The sequence below is a fragment of the Ovis aries genome, chromosome 26 (genome assembly GCF_016772045.2).
Source record: "Ovis aries strain OAR_USU_Benz2616 breed Rambouillet chromosome 26, ARS-UI_Ramb_v3.0, whole genome shotgun sequence".
NCBI classification, from domain to species: domain Eukaryota; kingdom Metazoa; phylum Chordata; class Mammalia; order Artiodactyla; family Bovidae; genus Ovis; species Ovis aries.
In genome coordinates this window covers 36,962,120-36,983,684 of record NC_056079.1, presented here as the reverse complement: position 1 = coordinate 36,983,684, position 21,565 = coordinate 36,962,120, and the positions used below count along the sequence as shown (strand labels likewise).

The window sequence follows — 21,565 nt, the reverse complement described above, 5'->3', positions numbered from 1 at the left end:
CAAGGACGTTAAATTGGAGTTAGATACTTGAAGAAAATAAAGAAAGAAACCTAAATTGCAAAAGGAAAAAAATACCACCAAATATGATCACGCAGGTGTGAATACCCACCAAGAGAGAAGCTGCAGAAAGAGTATTACAACAAAAAATAAAATAACATTAAGCTCCAGATCAGAAACTAGTTCATGGGGTCGCAGAATTGGAGACGACTTAGCGACTGAACAAGAAGATCAGAAACAGAGAAAACGAGTGTAATATTTCTATATTCTATAGCGCAATTTCACCATAATAATTATAGGTGTAGAATTCTTTTCTATTTATTCTGTTTGTAATTCATGGTTAATACTAAATCTGATGTCTTTTATGAATTCTGAAAAACGCTCAGCCATTCCTTCCTTCAAATAATGTCCCTCTATAATTCTGTTCTTCTCTCTGGAACTCCGATAAAATCATTTCTTATTTTAACTTAATACCCTTTAATCACACTTATAGCTTCTCTGGACTATATTTAACTTTCAGTAATTCTTTCAACTTAGTTGTATGTTGAAAATTTTCATAATGAAATGTGGAAAAATGTATTCACCAAATACCCCCACCAGCCATACATGGTGTACAGGGTTGGGTTGTTCTACTAAAACGTCTCTATTATATTAATTGAATATAATTTTGATGCCAAAATCAGAAGACAAGGAAAGCACGAGATAGAAAACTTTGAGTAAACGAATTGTAGAGGTAACATATTCCAAGTAAAATAAACCAAGTGAATCTAACAATGTGAAACGACAAATAAACCTGCTCTGAGTAAACTAAGCTTGTCCCAGGAATGCAAGGACGGTTTCGGCAGAGATCTACTACTATAATTCATCAGACCAACAGAAAGGAGCAGCAGCACAGGAGTCTCTCGACAGGTGTAGCTGATTAAATTCAACATCCGCTTACGAAAAATACCCATGAAATTAGGAAGACAACGAAATTTTGTTACTCTTAAGAAAAGGTGGCTACCTTAACCTAAAGCCATGCTTATAACATACTGGTAAAACATTTAAAGTACTGCATAAAAAATCAACAACAAGAAATGGTTGTCTATTATTATTGCTTCTGTTCAAGACTATAGTAAAGGTTAGGTGCGCTGATTAAGAAGGAAAAAAAGGGTATGCTGTAAAAATAAAGAAACAAAAAAAGATTTTTATTTGTGTAAAATATGACTTCTGACAAGAAAACTAACAGACATCGTTAGAAGTAATATGGGTGACTTCCGTGGTGGTCCACGGATTAAGACCCTGCCTTCCAGCGCAGGGGATTCAGGTTCCATCCCTGGTCAGGGGGCTAAGATCCCACATACTTTATGGCCAAAAAGTCAAAGCATAGAAGCAATATCAAAACAAATTTAATAAAGACTTTACAAATGGTCCCCCCCCAAAAGTAGTAATATGGGAATTTGACAAGATTGTAAAATCAGCGTATAGGACTTCCCTTCCAACATTTAAGAATCTGCCTGCCAACGCAGGGCACGTGGGTTCAGTTCTTGGTCTGGGAAGATCCCATATGCTGCAGGGCAACTAAGCCCGTGTGCCACAACCACTGAGCCCATGTGCCAGTTACTGAAGCCTGGGCTCCTAGAGCCCAGGCTCTACGGCAAGAGAGGCCGCCGCAAGGATAAACCTGTGCACCTCAACAAAGAGGAGCCCCCGACTGCTGCAACCAGAGGCAGTCTGAGCACAGCGGCCAAGACGCAGTGCAATACATTAAGACGTAACAGAAGCATCTGCTGCAGGGACCCATCGATAACCTCCGGATAAGAACCGAGTTTCAGAGGTGAAAAACCGAATACTGTGAAAACAAGTCGGTGGACTCTGGTGAGCCGGTGTGACTCTGGGGAATTCAGCTGCAAACAACGTTAAGAAACCACGCGACTCTTCTTACCTGTCTCTTATACGTCTCGAGTTGACTTCGAGCCGCGTTGGCTTTTCGCAGCTCCTCCTCCAGACTGACTGTGTTCTGCATATACATAGTATTCTTTTCTTCTAAGAGCTTAACTTGCCGCCTCAAGTCACCTAGATCTTCTAGCTTCTTCTTATATGATTCTACTTGGCCTTCTAGTTTAGAAACTTTATCAGAAGAATGTCTAGAACGAGATGGGAAACCAGGAATCACAAACACACCCACAGCTGTAGAGCTGCTGCAGACGGGGCTAAGCCAGGAAGGTCGCCAGGAAGTAACACGTTCTAATGAAACGACAAGACCAAAGGTTGAGTCCAGCTTAGCTTTTTGGGCAGGTTCAAAAGTGTGACCAAAGTGACAGCAAAATTTGTAATGAAGAGCATCACATAAAATTTGAGGAATGCAAGCAGGAGCAGGTAGTCAGTCACAGAGTTCCATGAAGCACAAAAGCAAAATAAACTGAATGATGTCCAAATAATTTGGCAAGTGGATGTTGTTAGTGACCAGAGGAACAGCTGTTTCAGAGGAGCAGTGGGGGCGGGCGGTAGCGAACGCTAGTGGGTGAAGGAGAGAATGTAACTCTGACCCCGTGTAATCTAAATCTGTTCTGGAGAGAAGCAGAGAGTCGTACTTCTCTCACGATTTGTAAGAAGAGAGGGACTGAAACACAAATAGATGCTTGGGGGTGGCGGGTGGCAGGTGGTGGGGTGGGGGGATTCAAATGGGAAGAGAGGTGATAACTGGTGTGGCACTGGTCCCTGCAGAGCCAAGAAGGGCTGCGACCAGAGCACCAGGAGTCAGCAGTGGACGGGGCGATGGGCACCAGTCTGCATGCAGGCAGCAGAGGCCAAAGACGGTGGGGATGCAGGAGACAGCACGCAGCGGGTCCACGGGTCATGACCCCGCCCCTCGGTGCAGGGGGCAACGTCATCCACCGAGACTGCAGCTCAGGAGGGGTGGGGGCGGGGGAACAGACAAGTGAGAAGAGTCAGGAAAACTCAGAGCAGCGACAAGCTAAGTGGGGACAGAGCCATTCGTGGGTGGGCAGCAGAATGGGGGACCAATGGGGGGAGCCCAGAGGAGGGCGAGGATCATTAGTCTGTGGGAGGACAAAAATGACATCACTATGTGATTTTCTCTATTCGTTCTCAGCATTTAAGAGCCAAAGGGTAAGATACAGATGGTTGGAATGATCCGACGGAGGGCAGGTTATACAGGCAGAACGGTGGAGAACTGAAGAGGCAGGGAGCGAGGGGCCCGGTGAGAGAGCAGTTGATTCCAGCAAGGAAATGAGCCTCGTGGGGAGACAGGATCTGAGCAAGCGGACAACCGATCAGCCGGACGACGCAGAATGACAACCCAGGAGCAGCAGAGAGAACGCTCACAGCTATGCAAGCAGGAAGTGCTGGTCAGAGATTATTCCTACTTAACCAGCATTCATATGCAGCGCTGATCTGCCTGATACTGTCCCGAGGGCCTAGAAACAGACTCACCCAGTTCCACACATCAGCCTGAGTGGGCGTGTGTGCTGTTCCCACTCTACAGATGAGGTGGAGTGGAGGTGAACCCTGGGGGCCTGGCGGGTCTGAGATCCCAGGGGGATGGGGGGTCGGTTACCTAAGAACATCTATTTCGTCCTTCAGAGACTGAGCGTCGTCTGCCAGAGCGGTCAGCTCATCGTTCTGCTGCCGAAGTTCAGAGAGCTCCTTCTCCAGCTCTTCGCAGCGTATTCGATAGTCATCTTTGGCTGCTTCCAGCCTGTCATCGAAACGAAACAGACCCAGAAAGCTCTGCTGTCTAATAATTCTTCTTAGAACAGCACAAGTAAGTTGAAAACAATGACAATACGTTCTTGAACTTGTCTCCCACTTTTGTGACAGTATGCATGCTGCATTTCCAAGTTTTAACTATCCTGGAAACAGATCCTGCCGTTCTAAGACTTGAAGAAAGACAACAACCAACTGCCATTCCTCCACTCAGAAAGTCAGACACCAAGCGGTATATTTCAAAATGTATCAGCCATTAAGTTTTATTTTTAATTAGGAAATAAACATACTCTTTTTGAAAGCTTAAAAAATGCAGAAAAACAAGGAAGAAAAAAATCATGCATTACTCTCTAGACGGGTACCTACTGTTAACATTTATGGAGTGTATCTTCTAGCCTGACTTCTTTTCATAGATCTTTTCACCTCTAAAATATGGATAATATGGTTCCTAATTTATTTTAATTCGTTGTTGCTTTTTTGGCTGAACCTCACGGCTTGTGGGATTGAACTTAGCCCCTCTGCAATAAAAGTGCAGAGTCCTAGCCACTGGGCTGCTGGGGAATTCATGTATGAATTTGTTTTGCTTAATACATACACCTTTCCTTTGGATTTACAGGATCCTCTCTCACGTCACAAATCTTTATCACTGGTTATTTTAATTTTGTTTACGTATTTAATGTATAAAGATTCTTAGTTTTTATCCAATTCAACTAATGAATCTCACACTTCATAGTTTTTGCTTCTAATGCACAATTAGAACTTTTTTCTTCTAATTCATTATTTTCTGTTAGTTATTTATAAGGTTTCATTTTTTAACATTAAAGTTTTCAATTTCTCTGGAAACCATTTGGGTATATGATACACTGCAGGAATCTAACTTTTCCTGTCATAATACCTACCAATCTTTCCCAAACCATTTAACAAATAACCTTTCCCTATTGATTAGAAAATGCCACTTTTATCATATTACGAACGTTTACATATGCTTGGACTGGTTTATGGATCCTTTGTGTCACCGGGTCTGTATTTTGCTGCATGGGTGCCAGGCTGTTTCCATTAGGGTAAGCGTTACAATTCTTTCTTCTTCTTCATTTATATAAGCAGAATGTTCCTGGTGATACTAGTTACTGTTAGCAAGGCTTGCAACATAAGCAAAGGTGTCACATAACCCTCTCTCTCTTAAATGTTTACTGGTTCTGAGGACTTCTCAGCTGGTTCTCTTCTAGCTTCTGGGTGGACACACATTATCTATAAATAATGATCATTTACTTTTTGTCTTTCCAGTATTCTCATCTCATTTCTTTTTCTTATTTCATGTTCTAGAAAAGTAACAACAGCTAAATCTTATATAGCTTCTATGTGCCAGGAAATATTCTTAAAATACTTTACATATGTTAAATCATTTAATGCTCACAAAAATTCTAGAGGGTAGACAAAACTATTAGACCATCTTAGAGAAATGGAGGTATGCCGAAGGTTATACAGCTAGTGAGGGGCAAAGCCAGGAATTTTAGAGTATCAACAAAAAAGTCAAATAATATTAATAGATTAATACTCATCTTCACCTTATGTTCTTAACTTTACTGATAATTTCACGTACCAAGCTTATTTTTTATTCTTCCTTCTTTAACTTATGGATTGGAGGCAGCATAATACATTTATCTACTGTAATAGATTTAACAGTTACTATAACAGATTTAATAATATTTCTGGGATAAAGCTTATTTTTACTATAGCACTGGATTGAGTTTGCTACTCTTCTTTTCAGAATTGTTTAAAGAATACTTATAAATGAGATGTTAGTCATTTGAAAATAACAGTAATAAACCCATTATGTTAATACAATATATTGTTTATGAAACACAACTACTTTCTAAAAATGGTGATGGCAATGTTTTTTACATTCTGTGATTCAAATCACTGGTTTACTAGAAGACAGCTGGGTTCTCCTGTTTCTACATGCATCTGATGTGAGGGTTTTTTGGCTGAGGTTCATGAAGGAAATTTAGTCTAACACAGATATGCAGCTGGAAGAGAGAGAGCCTGAAGACTCTCCGAAAGGGTCCTCAGATCACAGTCTAAACTGCGGTTGCAGACCATAAGCAATGGACATTTGTCTTAGGTTTCTGGGAATACTAAGATAAAGTGCACTTTTTTCCGGTCAAGGCAAACAAAACAAAACAAAACATCACATCACTGGAGAAAAATAAAGACTGGTAGATATGTAACCATATTAAGTTAGTGGATAAGTAATGATACTTAATTTTACCCACAGTTTTAACATTGAAAATCTATGGCTACGTAAGAAATGGGTCATGATACATTTTCTAGAAATTCGTAACATAGTACTTCTATCATCCTGCCAGGTCCTTAGACTTTGCCACTCTGTTCTGCCTTGCAGGACAGCAGATTTTCTCTTTTACCACCCAACTGCTCGTGGGCCCTCTTCCTTTTTGGCCCTTTCCTCCTCAAGAAGATGTGTTAAAGGAGGACTCCTTTACATCGGCTTGCCCTTTAACTACATCTGTCTCTATAAACTTCGCCCCGGGCCTTTCTCTTATGCCCTTAAACTGTGCCCTGGAAGGCACAATCGCTAAATTCCACGCCTGGTTAATTTTTTTTTTTTTTTTTTTGGGCATCTGGCCCTTTAAGAAGATAGACTTAATTTGAAACCCTATCCCTGCAGTTTGTGATCTAACTTCCTTTCTTTTGTTTTAAATTTGATTTCCAGTTTTGCATGAACTTAATCTTTCCAGTGACCGTTCCAACTCACCCTCAGGCCCCTTTGCTACTTCTTCCTGACGTTTTTCTCAGTCTGACTTTAGCTGTCTCTAAGCACCTGGTGGGGTAGGGGTGGGATGGTAAAGAATGCTCCTTCCCTCCATCCACAGTCACGGTTCAACTGGGGCGTTCTGTCTGCAAGTCAGGTTGAGGGTGAGAACTTTCGTAGACGTGCGCTTATTTCACGGTGTGTGGGAAGACTTTTGGGAAGAGGCTAATCACAGAGCCACGTTGGTCTGCAGTTACCTGGAAGCCCTAACACTGTATTCTTAACTGCAAAAGACATTACCAGGTTTTAAAAGATTAGGTCTGAGTGAGGGGTCCTTTACCTGAATGTTTCTTCCTGGAGCTGCTCTAACTGAGTCTGGAGCTGCAGATGCCTCCTTCCTGCTGGACTGTTAGGATCTTCTATAGAATCTGACTGATTAAGTCTTTCCATTAATACCTGATTCTCTGCCAACAGACTGCTTTTCTCCTCCTGCAGTGCTGCGACCTGTTAGAACGTAGAAAGACAGGGGCTGTTTTCTCCAATTACACTGGAATCCGCAGTAACCACTTGTAAATTACCATTATGAATTGTGTGTGTGTGTCAGTCGCTCAGTTGTGTCCAACTCTTTGTGACCCCGCAGACTGTAGCCTACCAGGATCCTCTGTTCATGGAACTCTCCAGGCAAGAATACTTGAGGGGGGTGGCCATTCCCTTCTCCAGGGGATCTTCCCAACCTAGGGATCAAACCCAGGTCTCCTACACTGCAGGCAGATTCTTTACCATCTGAGCCACCAGGGAAGCCAGTATGAATTAAAGCCTGTCTTTAAAGAAGTACAAGTAACCTCCACTTAAAACATTTATATTATTTAGGAATATTGCATAGACAGAGCAGTATGTAAAAGTAAGCAATAATTCATTTTAAAAATTTCAGATTTGAAAAGATAATTCGCCAAAGAAGACATGTAAAAGGCTTCACAGGTGGCTCAGTGGTAAGGAATCCACCTGCCAATGACGGAGACGCAAGAGACGCAGGTTCGATCCTTGGGTCAGGAAGATCCCCTGGAGTAGGAAATGGCAACCCACTCCAGTCTTCCTCCTGGGAAAATTCCATGACAGAAGACCTGCTGTGCTACGTACATGTGGCCGCAGAGAGTAGGGCAGGACTGAGTGAGAAAGCAGATACACACCCAATGACAACTAAGTACACAAAAAGACACTCACGATTACTCACTAAGGAAAAGCAAAGTGAGACCATAATGTTATAGCCACACACCACTCCCACTAGGAAGCCGGATATTAGAGAGACTGGCTGTACCAAATGCTGGCGAAGACGCACGCAAGTGGGATTTAACACACCTGGTGAGAATGTGTAATGTTCTGAACGCTGTGAATACCTCGTTTGCATTTTCCTAAAAAATTAATCATGGAACTACCACATGATACAGACAGTTTACTCTTAGGTATTTATTTACCACAGAGAAACAAAACATATGTTCACAGAGATGCAGAATGTTAATAGCAGCTTCGTTTGTAACGGCTTCCCTGGCGGCTCAGATGGCAAAGAATCTGCCTGTAATGCAAGAGACCCAGGTTCGATCCCTGGGTCGGGAAGATCCCCTGGAGAAGGGAATGGCAACCCTCACCGGTTTTCTTGTCTGGAAAATCCCATGGACAGAGGAGCCTGGCGAGCTACAGTCCACGGGGTTGCAAAGAGTCGGACATGAGTGACTAACACAAACACAGAAAAACAGATTTATCGACCGGTGAACAGCTAAATAACAGCACATCCATTCAACAGAACACTGCTTGACAACAAAAGAATTAACTACTGCTACCAACAATATGAATGAATCTCAAAAAAAAAGAAAAAGAAGCCAGGCAGAAAAAGAGTATAGTGTGTGTGACTCCTTTCATATGTGATTCTAGAAGATACAAGCTAATCCAGAGACAGAAAGCAGCGCCAGGGCTGGAGGAAGACGACAGAGAAAGCGTTATCCTGACTGTGGTGATGCCAATAGGCATCAGAATTGTACACTTCAAAAGTGGGCAGTTTACTGCAGGTCAACTACATCTCAAGAACCTGGAAAAGCAGAAGCCGCCTCTACTTTCAGTTCTCCATCTCCGCCCCCATTTCCTCTTGAACCTGTTCCAGAAGGGCTCCTGCCCCACTGCCCCCAGGACCAGCAGAGCTCTGCTTCCTGCGGCTCCCGGAACACCTCCCTCTCCTGGTCCTCTCCATGGCCCCCTGCCTTGGGGCACCCGTGGCTTTTCCTTCCTAAATACACTGATGTCTTTCAGTAGCTGGGCTGTAAACACCATGTATTCACTGAGAGCTCGCACATTTCTATTTCCAGCTTGGGATCCCAAACTGGGCATCACGCCCACGAGGCGTTCGACTTCAACCTGTGCAGGTGGGACTCTCACCTGCACCCCGGCCAGCCCGCCTGCCGTCTCCCATCTCAGCAGTGCTAACTCTGTCCTTCCACTTGCTTGGTCAGGACCTGTCACAGCTCATCCTCACATCCACTCTTTCAGCAAACATCAGCAGCTCTGCCTTCAAACAGATTTCCGCCACTTCTCACCACCCCCAATTCTGATTTAAGCCAACCTAAGTTTTCACCTGATTGTCCCAAAGGCGTCTGAATCAGTCTCCATGAGTTGGCCCTCACCCTCAGTCTAGCCTCCACCGAGGAGCCATCAAAACCCAAGAAAATAAAACTCAGATCACAGGATGACTCTGCTCGCAAGCCTGCAATGGCCTCCCCCTTACTGAGCCTTTCCCAAGGCCTGTCTGGCCTCTGTGGACAGTTCCTCTCTCCAGCTCCAATCAGGTGCGCTAATCTGGATGCTCCTCTGGGGAAGACTGGGAGGCCAGCTCCTCCACGTTCTTAGGATCTCTTACAAACTCACTGCCTCCGCTGGCAGGCTTTGCTGAGGACCCATCAGAACAAATTCCTCCCACCCTGCTCCCCCGAGTCTCCTTCTCTCTAGAACCCTTATCGGTACACGACAGACTGATTCTTATCCTGTTTATGGTCTGTCTTCTTCATGTGCACGTAAGCACCTGGGGGCAAGGATATTTTATCCAGTTCTGTGTTTCCCCTCAACTTCACTGTATCCACAGCAGCTACAGAGCAGGGGAAGGTCTGGAGTGGGTGCTCCATGTCTGCTGAATAAACAAATGAGTCTGAAATGCCAGCTCTCTATCTTGTCAGATTTCCATAACCGCATGAGTGTTTTCTCAGAATAGAGCAACAGCTCAATTCTATACTGTGGGTCTATTTCTGCTCTTGTATTCTTTTTAAAGTAAATATTTAAAGCTTTAAATCTTAAAAACTCATTTCTTTGCTGCTAATTTCTTTTTATTTGTGTACTCATTTTAACTGGAGGATAACTGCTTTACAATGTTGTACTGGTTTCTGCCATACAACATTGTAATCAGTTCATGAAAGTAAAAGTCGCTCAGTCGTGTCTGACTGTTTGTGACCCCATGGACTATGTATGGCTCGTGGAATTCTCCAGGCCAGAGTACAGGTTGTGAACAGCTCAGCCCTTCAGAGCCACGGGTCTCACCATGGGTCCTCAGCCCCGATTCTGCAGCACAAAAGCACCACAGACAACACACCGAGCAATGAGCCGGCCTGTGCCGCCACTTCACTCCTGAGACAGAGGCCAATCCCAGCGCACAACTGGATGCTACGCTCTGCTGCTGCTAAGTCGCTTCAGTCGTGTCCGACTCTGTGTGACCCCACAGACGGCAGCCCACCAGGCTCCCCCGTCCCTGGGATTCTCCAGGCAAGAACACTGGAGTGGGTTGCCATTGCCTTCTCCAATGCATAAAAGTGAAGTCGCTCAGTCCTGTCTGACTCTTAGCGACCCCATGGACCGAAGCCTATCAGGCTCCTCTGCCCATGGGATTTTCCAGGCAAGACTACTGGAGTGGGGTGCCATTGCCTTCTCCGGTTATGCTACCAAGGATAATACTTACATTCTGCTCGTAAAAACAACCAATCTTATTATCGTGAATAATTTATACATAGCTAAATTTTAAAATCTGAAAAGCAATTAACAGCACTTACATTGTGTGCACGCTCAGTCGCTCAGTCGTGTCCGACTCTTTGCGACCCCATGGACTGCAGCCCACCAGGCTCCTCTGTCCATGGGATTTCCCAGGCAAGAATCCTGGAGTGGGGTGCCATTTCCTTCTCCAAGGGCACTTACATTTGACTAGGTATTTTTTACTATATAACCCAACAAGTGTGCTCTCATCACAATTCTACCTGCATCCAAAGCAATGACCAACTATTAATGCCTTCAAAGTAAAATGCTTCTGGCGGAAAACACCATGAACTGCGTGCCTACTACCCAGCTTTAGTAAGTATCAATATGTAGCCAATCATGTGCCATCTGGACCTCGTGCATTCTCTCCTCCCCTATGGTTTTGTTGTAAATCCGAGACAAATACATTTTATTTCTTATTCTATTTTTAATCTACGAAAGATTTCTCCAACTTCTTTTTTAGCTATTCTACTGGATTTTTATTTTGACAATTCTAATTTACTTAAGTGTTCCTCTCAGTCTGAGGGGCCTCCCTGGTGGCTCAAACGGGAAAGAATCTGCCTGTAATGCAGGAAACCTGGGTTTAATCCCTGGGTCAGGAAGATCCTCTGGAACAGTAAATGGCACCCCACTCCAGTATTCCTGCCTGGAGCATCCCATGGAAAGAAGAGCCTGGAAGAGCCTACAGTCCATGGGGGTCACAAAGTGTCAGACGTGACTGAGCGAGTAATACTTCACGTGTTTCTTCATCTCTGACTTTTTTCTTTTTAAAACAGCATCTTGCCCTTACTTTAGAGATGCAGCATCTTTGCCAGTTTCACAGGGGCATTAAATAATCAAAGAGAAAACTTTTCTACTACCCCAATTTCTCCACTTCCTCTAGGGCTAGTTTCCTGCTCACCTTGACCCTGCTCTTTTTCACTATGCATTTTTCCTCCCTTGCTCTCTGTAAATTCGAGAACCTGGAAAGGTCAAAATGCAAAGAGTCTAACCCTGCGATACTAACACTGAGTCTATCCTCCCATACTTCTGTTTGCTTAACTCTTTAGAAGAGAACTCTCCGGTAGCAAGCTGGCTTCGGGTCAGGGTGTCTGCAGCGGGTGACGGGCGCTGGGGGCGCTCTCCTATAGGAGACCCTGTTGCACCTCGCTGCAGTCTTCTGCCACGCGGGGGTGGGGGGGCTCCCTGCAGTTCTCTGGGTTTAAAACTATTTATTTTTATTTTGGGGGGCACTGGGCCTCTGTTGTTGCACTTGGGCTTACCAGTTGCAGCAAGTGGGCGTTCCTCTCCAATTGGGGTGCATGGCCGTCTTACTTGGTGGCTTCTCTTATTGCAGAGCAGGGGCTGCAGGCGCCCAGGCTCAGTAACTACAGCCCTTAGGCCCTACAGTGTGGACTCAGAGGCTACGGGGCACAGGCTTAGCTGCCCTGCAGCATGTGGAACCTTCGGGGCCAGGGACTGAACCCACATCCCCTGGGCCGGCAGGCAGATTCTTACCTATTGGAACACCAGGGTAGTCCCCATCCCCTTTTATAGGAGGTCTGGTCACTGCATTCTTTACTCCTCTTAGGCCATTCAGCACTTTTCCCAACTGTCTTTGGCCTTCAGAAGTGGATAACGAGTGTGGTGTGCTATTGCCGGCTGAAACCGAGCTGCTTCTTAAATACTCAAGAGACAGGTGAGCCAACTGTTACACCATTAGCAACTGGTACTGGTCACTGGGAGTGTGTATACCGTGGAGACTGGCAAACACTACAAAAGTCAGGACTTTTAAAAATCTCCCCCAGTCTCCTGAGTGCTGGTCTCCCTCCTCTTTCTCTTTTTGTGGGCTTATCCCATTTTAATTCATTTATTGTGAATTTAATAGAGTTGTGAGAAGGAAGGAAAACTCTGATCTTTGCTAGGTCTGCACTCTTTTCCCAGGATTTTTCTTCTCTAATTAGGCTGTGTTATAGTCAAACTGAACTGCAAGCAGGACCCGCTGTGTGTGGTGGGACTCACAGAGCGCGTTTCAGACAGGTGGTCCGGGAACAGCCCTCTTACCTGCAGATCCAACTCATGGCACCTTTGAGCAATTTCTTCCTTGGCTGACAAAGCCTCATTTAGTTCTTCTGAAGTTTTCTTCAGCTGGGTAGAAACAAAGAGCTACAGTCAACACTGGAATATGACAGGGCAACAGCTAATAACCACACATGTAGAGCACAGAACTCCCTTCTCTTTCTGGGGACAGCAGAAATCAAGAACCCTCTTGCAGGAGTCAAAACAAGACATTTCTTTTTTTTTTCTGATGCTTGATAAATGTTCAGTGAACAAATCTGGAAATTTATAAACTTTGCGTTCTTTGGAAACGATTTAGACCAAATTTCTGTTGTTAAGAAGCCACTTCTAACTGTGAATATCTTTTAGTCCTAAGCTTTGTCTTTTCTGAACTTGGAATTTGGTTCTCTTATACAGCTTTTCTTATCTGGGCTACCTGGTTCTTGGTAATGTTTTGATTCTGTAATAACTGGGAAATTTTACTTTGGTAAAATCTATACATGCTAGAACAGGGGTTCAACTGTTAAAATAAACAGCTAGTGTATTTCAACACAAATGTTCAATCATATTAAACCTCTGTGTTAATTTTGTTTATCAGTTTCAAAATGAAAGGTTTTTATTATCCTGATTCTCAGCACAAACCAAACAGTCCCGAGCTGGGTCCCAATTAACTCTAAGTTAGCTGTGTATGAAAACATTAAAATTAACTGACTTTTTAGAAGAAAAAAATTGATGAAAATAAAATCATATTGGCTTTTCATTTCACGTGATCAAATCTCTGTGTAATGGATACAAAAACAAAATGTGCATTCAAGGTAACAAGTTTAAACTCAGATGCCACAGAGTTAGGAAAAGACAAATTACAATTTGGGCTAAAATTATAGCATATCCGAAGATTTTCCTGCAAAACACTTAGAAACCATGGGGAAGAAATGAGAGAAGACAAAGAACACAAAGATTTCTATTCATGCTATGGAACAGATGTCCCAGAATAGCAGAATACAGCAATGACAACATAACAACATTTTATTAAAAAGCAGCAATTAAAATTACAAATCAACTTTTCTGTTAAAAACCGTAAGAATATATTGTAGAGTTCCTTAAAAAAATATAGTAGCTCCTTAGCGCGTTTAAATATCTCTTGACAGACTTCACACCTTCAGAAAGATGAAAGGAAAAAGAAACTTTTTCCATTGAAGAGTAACATGAAATAAAAGGCAAAATATCTTTTGTGTTCGAAATAAATTGTAGCACTAAATGCATGCCATGTTCTAGGACTGCGTCTGTTTTCTTACATGTGGCATACAGAAAGCTATCACTAACAGAAACAGAAAAACCATGACTAGAAAACACAAAATATAACAAATTGAAGAAGCTAATTTATTTAATAAATTATGTTAGTTGCAAGTTACAAGTTTTATTACAAATGTTTACTGGTGGGCTTCTGTCTATGGGGTCGCACAGAGTCGGACACGACTGAAGCGACTTAGCAGCAGCAGCAGCAGCAGGAAAGTGGCTTTAAAAAAAAAGTGTAATTCTTACATGTTAGGTAAAAAATAAAGAATTACACCAGTATATTTCAAGAGTTGAAACACCCTTTTCATTAACATCCAAAGTTTACCCTTCAACCTCTGCACATAGAGAAACAACGTAAAACCAGGTACCTGGCGATCAAGGTCAACATAGGCGTCATTCCCAGCAGACACAGGGGACTCTTTACTCATCAGCTGAAATCAAGATTTAAATGATTACAACCAGGAGACAAAAATGACATTCGACATAATACACTTACAACAACAAACGTGAATGCCTGGCTGCTGGAGAATTGTAAAAATTACAATGAAAAACACAAATGTAAAAGGAACATTTCCTTATGCATCGAAGCTTTGTTTTGCAGCAGGGATTAGCCTTCACCTAAAATCGTACGTGTGCAACTTCAGGGCGGGGCCAGTCACGAGAATCAAGTGTTACCTATCCTCACCACGAAAAAAAGACAAATCTTTAAGCTGAAATGTGGCTAAATATTTTAAAACATTGGCTTTTCAGTACAAAAAAATAGCATTGCTAGGGAACTATTTCTGAAGAATAAATGTGGGTCAGATCAGTGTCAGCCCAAATGAACTGCTGATGCTCAGAGATGACGCATGCAAACACAAATCTACTTCTCAGCCTCTCCCACCCTTGTGCTGCTCACAAAGAACACCCAGGCGGTGCGAGGAGGTTTAGGGAGAAAGGGTGAAATTCTGACTGTGACAAATGTTGGGGGCAGACAAAAAATGTCCCCGTTTTCTCCTGTTTCCTGTCTTATATTCTGTAAAAAGGTCAAAAGAGAGGGACGATTAGAAAGGTGGGAACACCTTATTGAGAGATTTTGTCACCTCAGCCTCTATCCCACTCTTTACAGAGCTGCTCTGCTCAGCTGCACCTTCTTTTCTGTATCAGTGGTTCTCCAAGTGAGGTCCCTACACCAACACCAGCAGCATCCTAAGAACTTGCCAGAAATGCACATTCTTGGGTCCCCAGCTCAGATTTACTGAATCAGAGACTCTGGGGTTAGGGTCCAGGACGCACACTGAAGTTTGAGAACCACTGCTCTCTAATCCTGTCATGAGAAGAGTCAAAGTCCCTTAGCATAATTAGGGGGAAAAAAAAATCCCAGGAAGTATAAAAAAAATTGGCTTCAATTTTTTTATGCTTTCATGATAAGAATATTAATAAAAAGATGATCCAAAGGGTTTTCTTCCAATTGGGGAAAAAAGAAACCACCCAACACAGAGAAGATTAAATTCAGAAAAAAAAAAATATATATATATATATATATATAAAAATCCATTCTTCTACCATCTGGAAATAACCACTTCTGTAATTCTGAACTATTTAAGAACCCACCTGTGCTATGGGCCACACACAGCTCACGTAAGAAAGGCAGCTCAGTGATAAGGGCTGTGAGGGATCTGATTCAGGGCAGGGGTGGAGGGGGTGGCTGGAAGCGTTTTCCTGCGGTCTTCTTCCCGTCCCCACTGTTACATGTTAGTCCACGCCTGGCACCCCACGCCCAACACCGCCTTCTCCAGGGCACTCACAGACAGGGGGTCTGCCCGCCCCTCCCTCCCGGGCCCTGCGCCTCCGTACTGCCCTCTGGTTTTCACTCTTACAGGCACTTCCCGCCTCGCTCTGCTCAGGCTCTCCGGTGAACGTCACTAACGGGCCTGCCCAGAGTTTACTCTTTTGTCGCCTTCTCTTTGGCAATCGCCTCACACCGGACGTCGGCTGACACAGTTCAGTTCAGTTCAAATCAGTCATGTCCGACTCTCTGCGACCCCATGAATCACAGCACGCCAGGCCTCCCTGTCCATCACCAACTCCCGGAGTTCACTCAGACTCGCATCCATCGAGTCAGTGATGCCATCCAGCCATCTCATCCTCTGTCGTCCCCTTCTCCTCCTGCCCCCAATACCTCCCAGCATCAGTCTTTTCCAATGAGTCAACTCTTCGCATGAGGTGGCCAAAGTACTGGAGTTTCAGCTTCAGCATCATTCCCTCCAAAGAAATCCCAGGGCTGATCTCCTTCAGAATGGACTGGTTCAGCATCTGTTTAATCAGTTACCTTCTCCTTCTGGCCTAGACTTCGTGGTCTGTTATTTGGTTTTAATATAATCAATTCTCTTACCTTAGTACCTTCTCCCGGGGAAAATCTCAATCCAAAACCAACCCAACCACCTTTCTCTTCTGGCTGTAAACCGTGACCGCTAAGTACGGAGATAGTCAAGATATTTTTTAAACCACAAAACATGACGTACAGTTTCCAGGGTCAGCTAAGCCTTCAAAGTTGCCCCAAAGTACAGCTGCTTCCCCATCAGCAGCCTCTTTATTCCATTAGAGATTATTCCAAACCGTTCCTGCTTTTCAAACCTCAGCAACTCTCCCTACTCTTTATGACCAGACTTTGTCTTCAGGTAAGAAATTCCTCAGTTTCCTGTAGAACGGACAACATTCATGCCCACCCTTCCTCCTTCAATCTGGTTAAAACGGAAGTGCTGTTCCTCCCACTCCAGGCTGATCCCTCTACTTAACGCTCCCAACCCTGTCTCTTCCCAGCTTCTCAGACCGTGGACCACTTACCATTCTCTTGTGTTATCTCAACCTCTCTCTTGCTCTCTCCTGTGGCTTCCTCCTATTAGCATTTAAAGAACTGAAGGACCATTATGTATTTGACTACCATTCACATTTCTCCAAAGAAGATACTATAACATGGCCAGGAAACACATGAAAAGAAGCTCAACATCACTAGCCTGGAGGGAAATACAAATAGGCCATGATGAGAAACCACCTGCTTATCCACTCGGATGAGGGGCAGTTACAAAGGCCGACGATGGGGGAGAGGAACCAGAATCCGCGGCACTGCTGGGGGGAGTGGACAGCGATGCCAGCACCTGTGGGAAGCACCCTGGCACTTCCTCAAAGTTATACACAGGGTCACCACATGCCCCAGCAATTCAGTTTCTCGGTATAGATTCGAAAAAATTAAAAAACAGGTGTTCAAAAAAAGAAAAAAAACCAACCCCATACACACATTCATAGCAGCACTACTCACAACAGCCCAAAGGTGGAGACAGCTCAAGTGTCCGCTGACAATGCACAAACACGGTGAGGCCCGCCCGCACCGGGGACCACCACTCAGCCACAAACGGAGCTGAATGCTGAGACGTGCTACAGAATAACCTTGAAGATGACAGAGTTTATAGTTATGTGTATTTCACCACAATAGAAAAAAAAATCGCCATCAGCAGCACCTGAATAAAGACAGTACAGTCATCTTACAAAACTCCTTCTTCATCTCTACACATCTGTCCAGCCCCCAGGCCCTCCTCCAAGGCCTGATCAGTCACCAGGCCTGCCGACCACAGCTCTGGTAGCACGCAGTCAGCCCACGCTCGACCCGACCCTGTAACCCAGGTCAGCTCCCATCCTTCTCAGCGGACAGTTAACTGAGGTCGTGCCTGCTCTGCTGTTTCTGGCCATGTTTTCCTCCAATCCATCCTTCTCATTGCCTAGAGTTTCTCAGATACAGATTTCACTGTGTTTTCTCCTTGAAAGTCTATTCACTGGTTTCCAAAATTCCAACTCGTTCAACATCCTACTGATTTTAGGGCTCTCCTGCCTCACCTCCAGCCCCCGCCACCTCCCACGTCTGCTGAGCGAAAGCAAACTTTCCAGAATGTTAACAGTCTCTGGATGGCTGGAGGCTTTCTCTTCTGCATTCTCCTATTTTTCTATAACAAAAGGTACCGTATCTTTAGTCAGGTTTGCAGCTCCTGTGTCCACCCCCCACCCCCCACCCCTGAGGACTGCACCTCATCTCCTCCCCCAGGGCTCAGCTGAGATGCCACGTCCTCTAGTAAGCCCTCCTCACTGTCCCCATACCGACTGACTTTTCCCCACGACGGTGATTTTCACTCTGAACACTGGAGATGTCTGAACTCCTTGTCTGGCCAGCTCTTCCTCTAGACTCGCGCCCTGTGTGGCAGGAGACCACATCTCCCTTTTCCACGGCTGTATCCACTGGCAGGCTGCTACTGTCCCTCTGCATTCTAAACACCCAATGGGTATCTGCTAAGTGAACAAGATGAATATGCACAGAACAGACATCACCTGAACATCCACCTGTACATACCTTTTCATACATTGCTTTGTTCACTTGACGTTTTAAAGGTCTTCCCTTTGTCGGAAGATACCTTTTTTTTGGTGACAAATTTTTATCAGTTCAGTTCAGTCGCTCAGTCGTGTCCCACTCTTTGCGACCCCATGAATCACAGCATGCCAGGCCTCCCTGTCCATCACCAACTCCCGGAGTTCACTCAGACTCACGTCCATAGAGTCAGTGATGCCATCCAGCCATCGCATCCTCTGTCGTCCCCTTCTCCTCCTGCCCCCAATCCTTCCCAGCATCAGAGTCTTTTCCAATGAGTCAACTCTTTGCGTGAGGTAGCCAAAGTACTGGAGTTTCAGCTTTAGCATCAGTCCTTCCAAAGAAACCCCAGGTGGAGGTGCTATAATGTCACCTTCTTGCCAATGGAAATATACTATTTTCACATTTTCGTTAATATAAAATAGGCTGATAAACCTGTGCCCAATCATGGCCTGAATTTCTACATAATTCCTTGGGATAAGATTCACAGAATGAAAATCACTCAGTTACAGATTTCAGTGAGAAAGAAAAACCCAATTAAAGATACCTTTTATTATAGAAAAATTTGAGAATGCAGAATAGAAAACATCCAATCATGTGGAGACAGTTAACATTTTGGAAAGTTTGTTCTCACACATCTTAATTTTTACCGTTTAACAAAAATGAGATTACACTGCTTGTGTGTTCTGTATACTACCTTTTTAAACCTAATATGTTATAAACTTGGCCCATGTCATTACTTTTCAAAAAATATGCTTTAATGCTTACATAAAATGCCAATATATGGTTGAATCATACTTCATTTGTCCTTCCCCTGTTGCCGGGCAGTGAGGTTATTTCCGGTGTTTCAGTCCCAGAAAGTAAGGCTGAATAAACAGACCTGGGGTGAAACAGCACAGCCTTAAGGTGTGGGCTCTGCATTATCCGAGTTCTAACTCTGCCGCTGCTTCTGGTGTGAACCTGAGCTGGTTGCTCACACTGTCGAGGCCTCCGTCTCCTCTCTTCTAAAATGGGGACAGTGACAGTACATACTTCAAAGGATGAGATGTAACCTTTTAAAAAGGTTTTAAATTGTGGTAAAATATCTGTAACATAAAAGCTGTCATTCTAACGATTGTTATGCGCACACTTTAGCAGCATTAATCCCGTCTGCAGTGACTGTTGAGTGAGTTAGTATTAACAGATGTGACGTGTTTACAGAGTACCAGCAAAGAGCGGGTGTGGATACACGCTTGCTATTACTTGCTATTACTATTATTGCTGTCTATCTTTGTACTTCGGACTTCCTCAGGATAAATTCCTAACAGTGGAATTACAGGATCAACCACAGGAAGGCAGGACAGTTAGCACCCCCCCCCCCATTATTTCTTCCTGTTTTTGCTTAGTAACAGGACCCTCACGCTCTGACTCAGTCCGTGACCACCTGGAATAAAGAACACATTCTCCAGCTTCCCCGAGTGCCGATGCGATAAACAGCTGGATAACAAGCGTGAGAATTCCTAGATGTTTTCTAAGAGGCGGTGGAGAACCATCCTTCGGGCCAGCCTGCTGGCCAGGATGCGATGTGAGGACTGGTGCACACGCCACCAGGGCACACCACAGGGATGGAATCATGTTAGGGATGGCAGACAAGGAGCGGCACAGAGCCGGGCTCCTGACGCCCACAGAGCCAACCCGAGACCACTTAAGGGCAATTCAGACTCGCCTCGCTTTGTGACCGCCGCTGTGTTATCTGAACACCCACAACCCTGAATCTTACTTTCCTACCCCGATCAGTGCTAGACTGCCAAACCGATCCTTTGTTAAAAGCTTCACTTTGTAGTAAGGTCCTGTGTAATAAAGAACACTCTGGCTGACCTCTGTCCCCACGTATTAGAGGGAGGGTTGGGGCTTGGAGCCCCTGGGTATCAGTCTGACTTCTGGGGAGGAGGGTGGGGGGAGGGGGCTGGAAATTTCATTCAACCTCGTGACCAACGATCTAATCATTCATATTTATAAAACGAAGCCCCACCAAAACTCTGGACACGAAAGCGCAGGTGAACTTCCCCAGTTGGCAGCAGCACTCTGCGTACCGTCACACATTAATGTGCCAGAGGTAACAGCCTTTGATTCCACAGGGAGGGACAACAGGGACTGAGTTAAGGACCCTCGCAGACCTCCACTGTAGGGAGTCATCATCACTGAGCTCTACAAGTCATTCCGGCAAATGATCTCATGCGAAGGTGAGCGGGAACCTCTGCATTCACAGTCGGTCAGCTGGGCTGAATAGAAGGTACTTAATTTGCATTTGGCATTTCTCCTGTTTGTCTGCTGTATTTTTTCCTGTTACTTACATTCTACAGTTCCTTTAAAAGTCTCTCCCGTTGCTTTTATGATTAAAAACTTCTCCCCTCCTAAGACCCACCAGTTATTAATCTATATTTCATTTACAATACTACAGTTCTATGTTTAACATCTGATGGAGTTAAGAACATGCTGCCCCAAAATATGCACCCTGACCTGTTGACTACTTCAAGCTGAAGGAATTGAGAAAGAATAGGGACAGGAAAGATTTCCTGACCTTCCTCGGAAGCAGGTCTTAAGCCCCTCTCGGGAGAGGTACCCTCCCAACGTCAGAGGAGATGTATCCGAGCCTCCAAGGTCACAGGGATGCGAGAGGAACCTGAATACCAGGGCCCGTTGCTGCCCTTTTTCCACCCTGTCACACTTTCCCGCAAGACTCTCTACTCTTTCATCAAATCCACGCAGGCTGAAACACTTCTTCAGCCTTCATTTCTTCACAAAGCTTCTTGTGTTGTGTAAAACTTACATTAAATACGGTTGTATGCTTCGCTGTTGTTAATGCTTTTGTTGTTTTTTAGAGGCCCCAGCAGACAACTTGGAAGGGTAGAGGAAAGAAGTATTTTTCCTCTCCTACAGTTGCAAATAAATATTCATCTAGAAATTGCTTTGAGTCTGGCAGGAGTTGAAGACTGATTTTCTTCCAAACAAGAGACCCATACTTAGGTGTGAGGCAGTCTGCAGGTTAAGACAGATACTACCTAAAACGGTTTTAAGAATCAGTCAGTCTACTATTCCTAATTAATCAGTGTATTGAAAAAAAATCAAGAATAGTTCCCAAATATCTACACCTGCAAGAGGAATGTTTACCATTTAAAACAAAAACGAGATAAGCCAGAGCATGAGTGTAAAGAAAAGGTTCTCAGAAGCTAAGTAGGAGAATGTCTCTAAAATCCCTAACTCAGACACTCAAACTCAGGTTTGCTCCCTTAGCTCCTCACGAACTGTGAGCACGAAGGTCCACG

At 44.3% G+C, this 21,565-nt stretch overlaps 1 protein-coding gene across 3 annotated transcripts in view; it reads right to left on the bottom strand.

Annotated features, from left to right (window-relative positions):
* Nucleotides 1-21,565, bottom strand: part of HOOK3 (hook microtubule tethering protein 3) — an 89,954-nt gene that overhangs the window by 36,714 nt on the left and 31,675 nt on the right. For all 3 annotated transcript variants that reach the window (XM_060407064.1, XM_027962582.2, XM_060407065.1), the window contains exons 7-11: nucleotides 14,236-14,298; nucleotides 12,578-12,661; nucleotides 6,816-6,979; nucleotides 3,557-3,697; nucleotides 1,922-2,123 (exon numbers count right to left, since the gene is read on the bottom strand). In XM_060407064.1, the coding sequence (XP_060263047.1) occupies nucleotides 1,922-2,123; nucleotides 3,557-3,697; nucleotides 6,816-6,979; nucleotides 12,578-12,661; nucleotides 14,236-14,298 (654 nt within the window). The remainder of the gene's footprint in view (nucleotides 1-1,921; nucleotides 2,124-3,556; nucleotides 3,698-6,815; nucleotides 6,980-12,577; nucleotides 12,662-14,235; nucleotides 14,299-21,565) is intronic.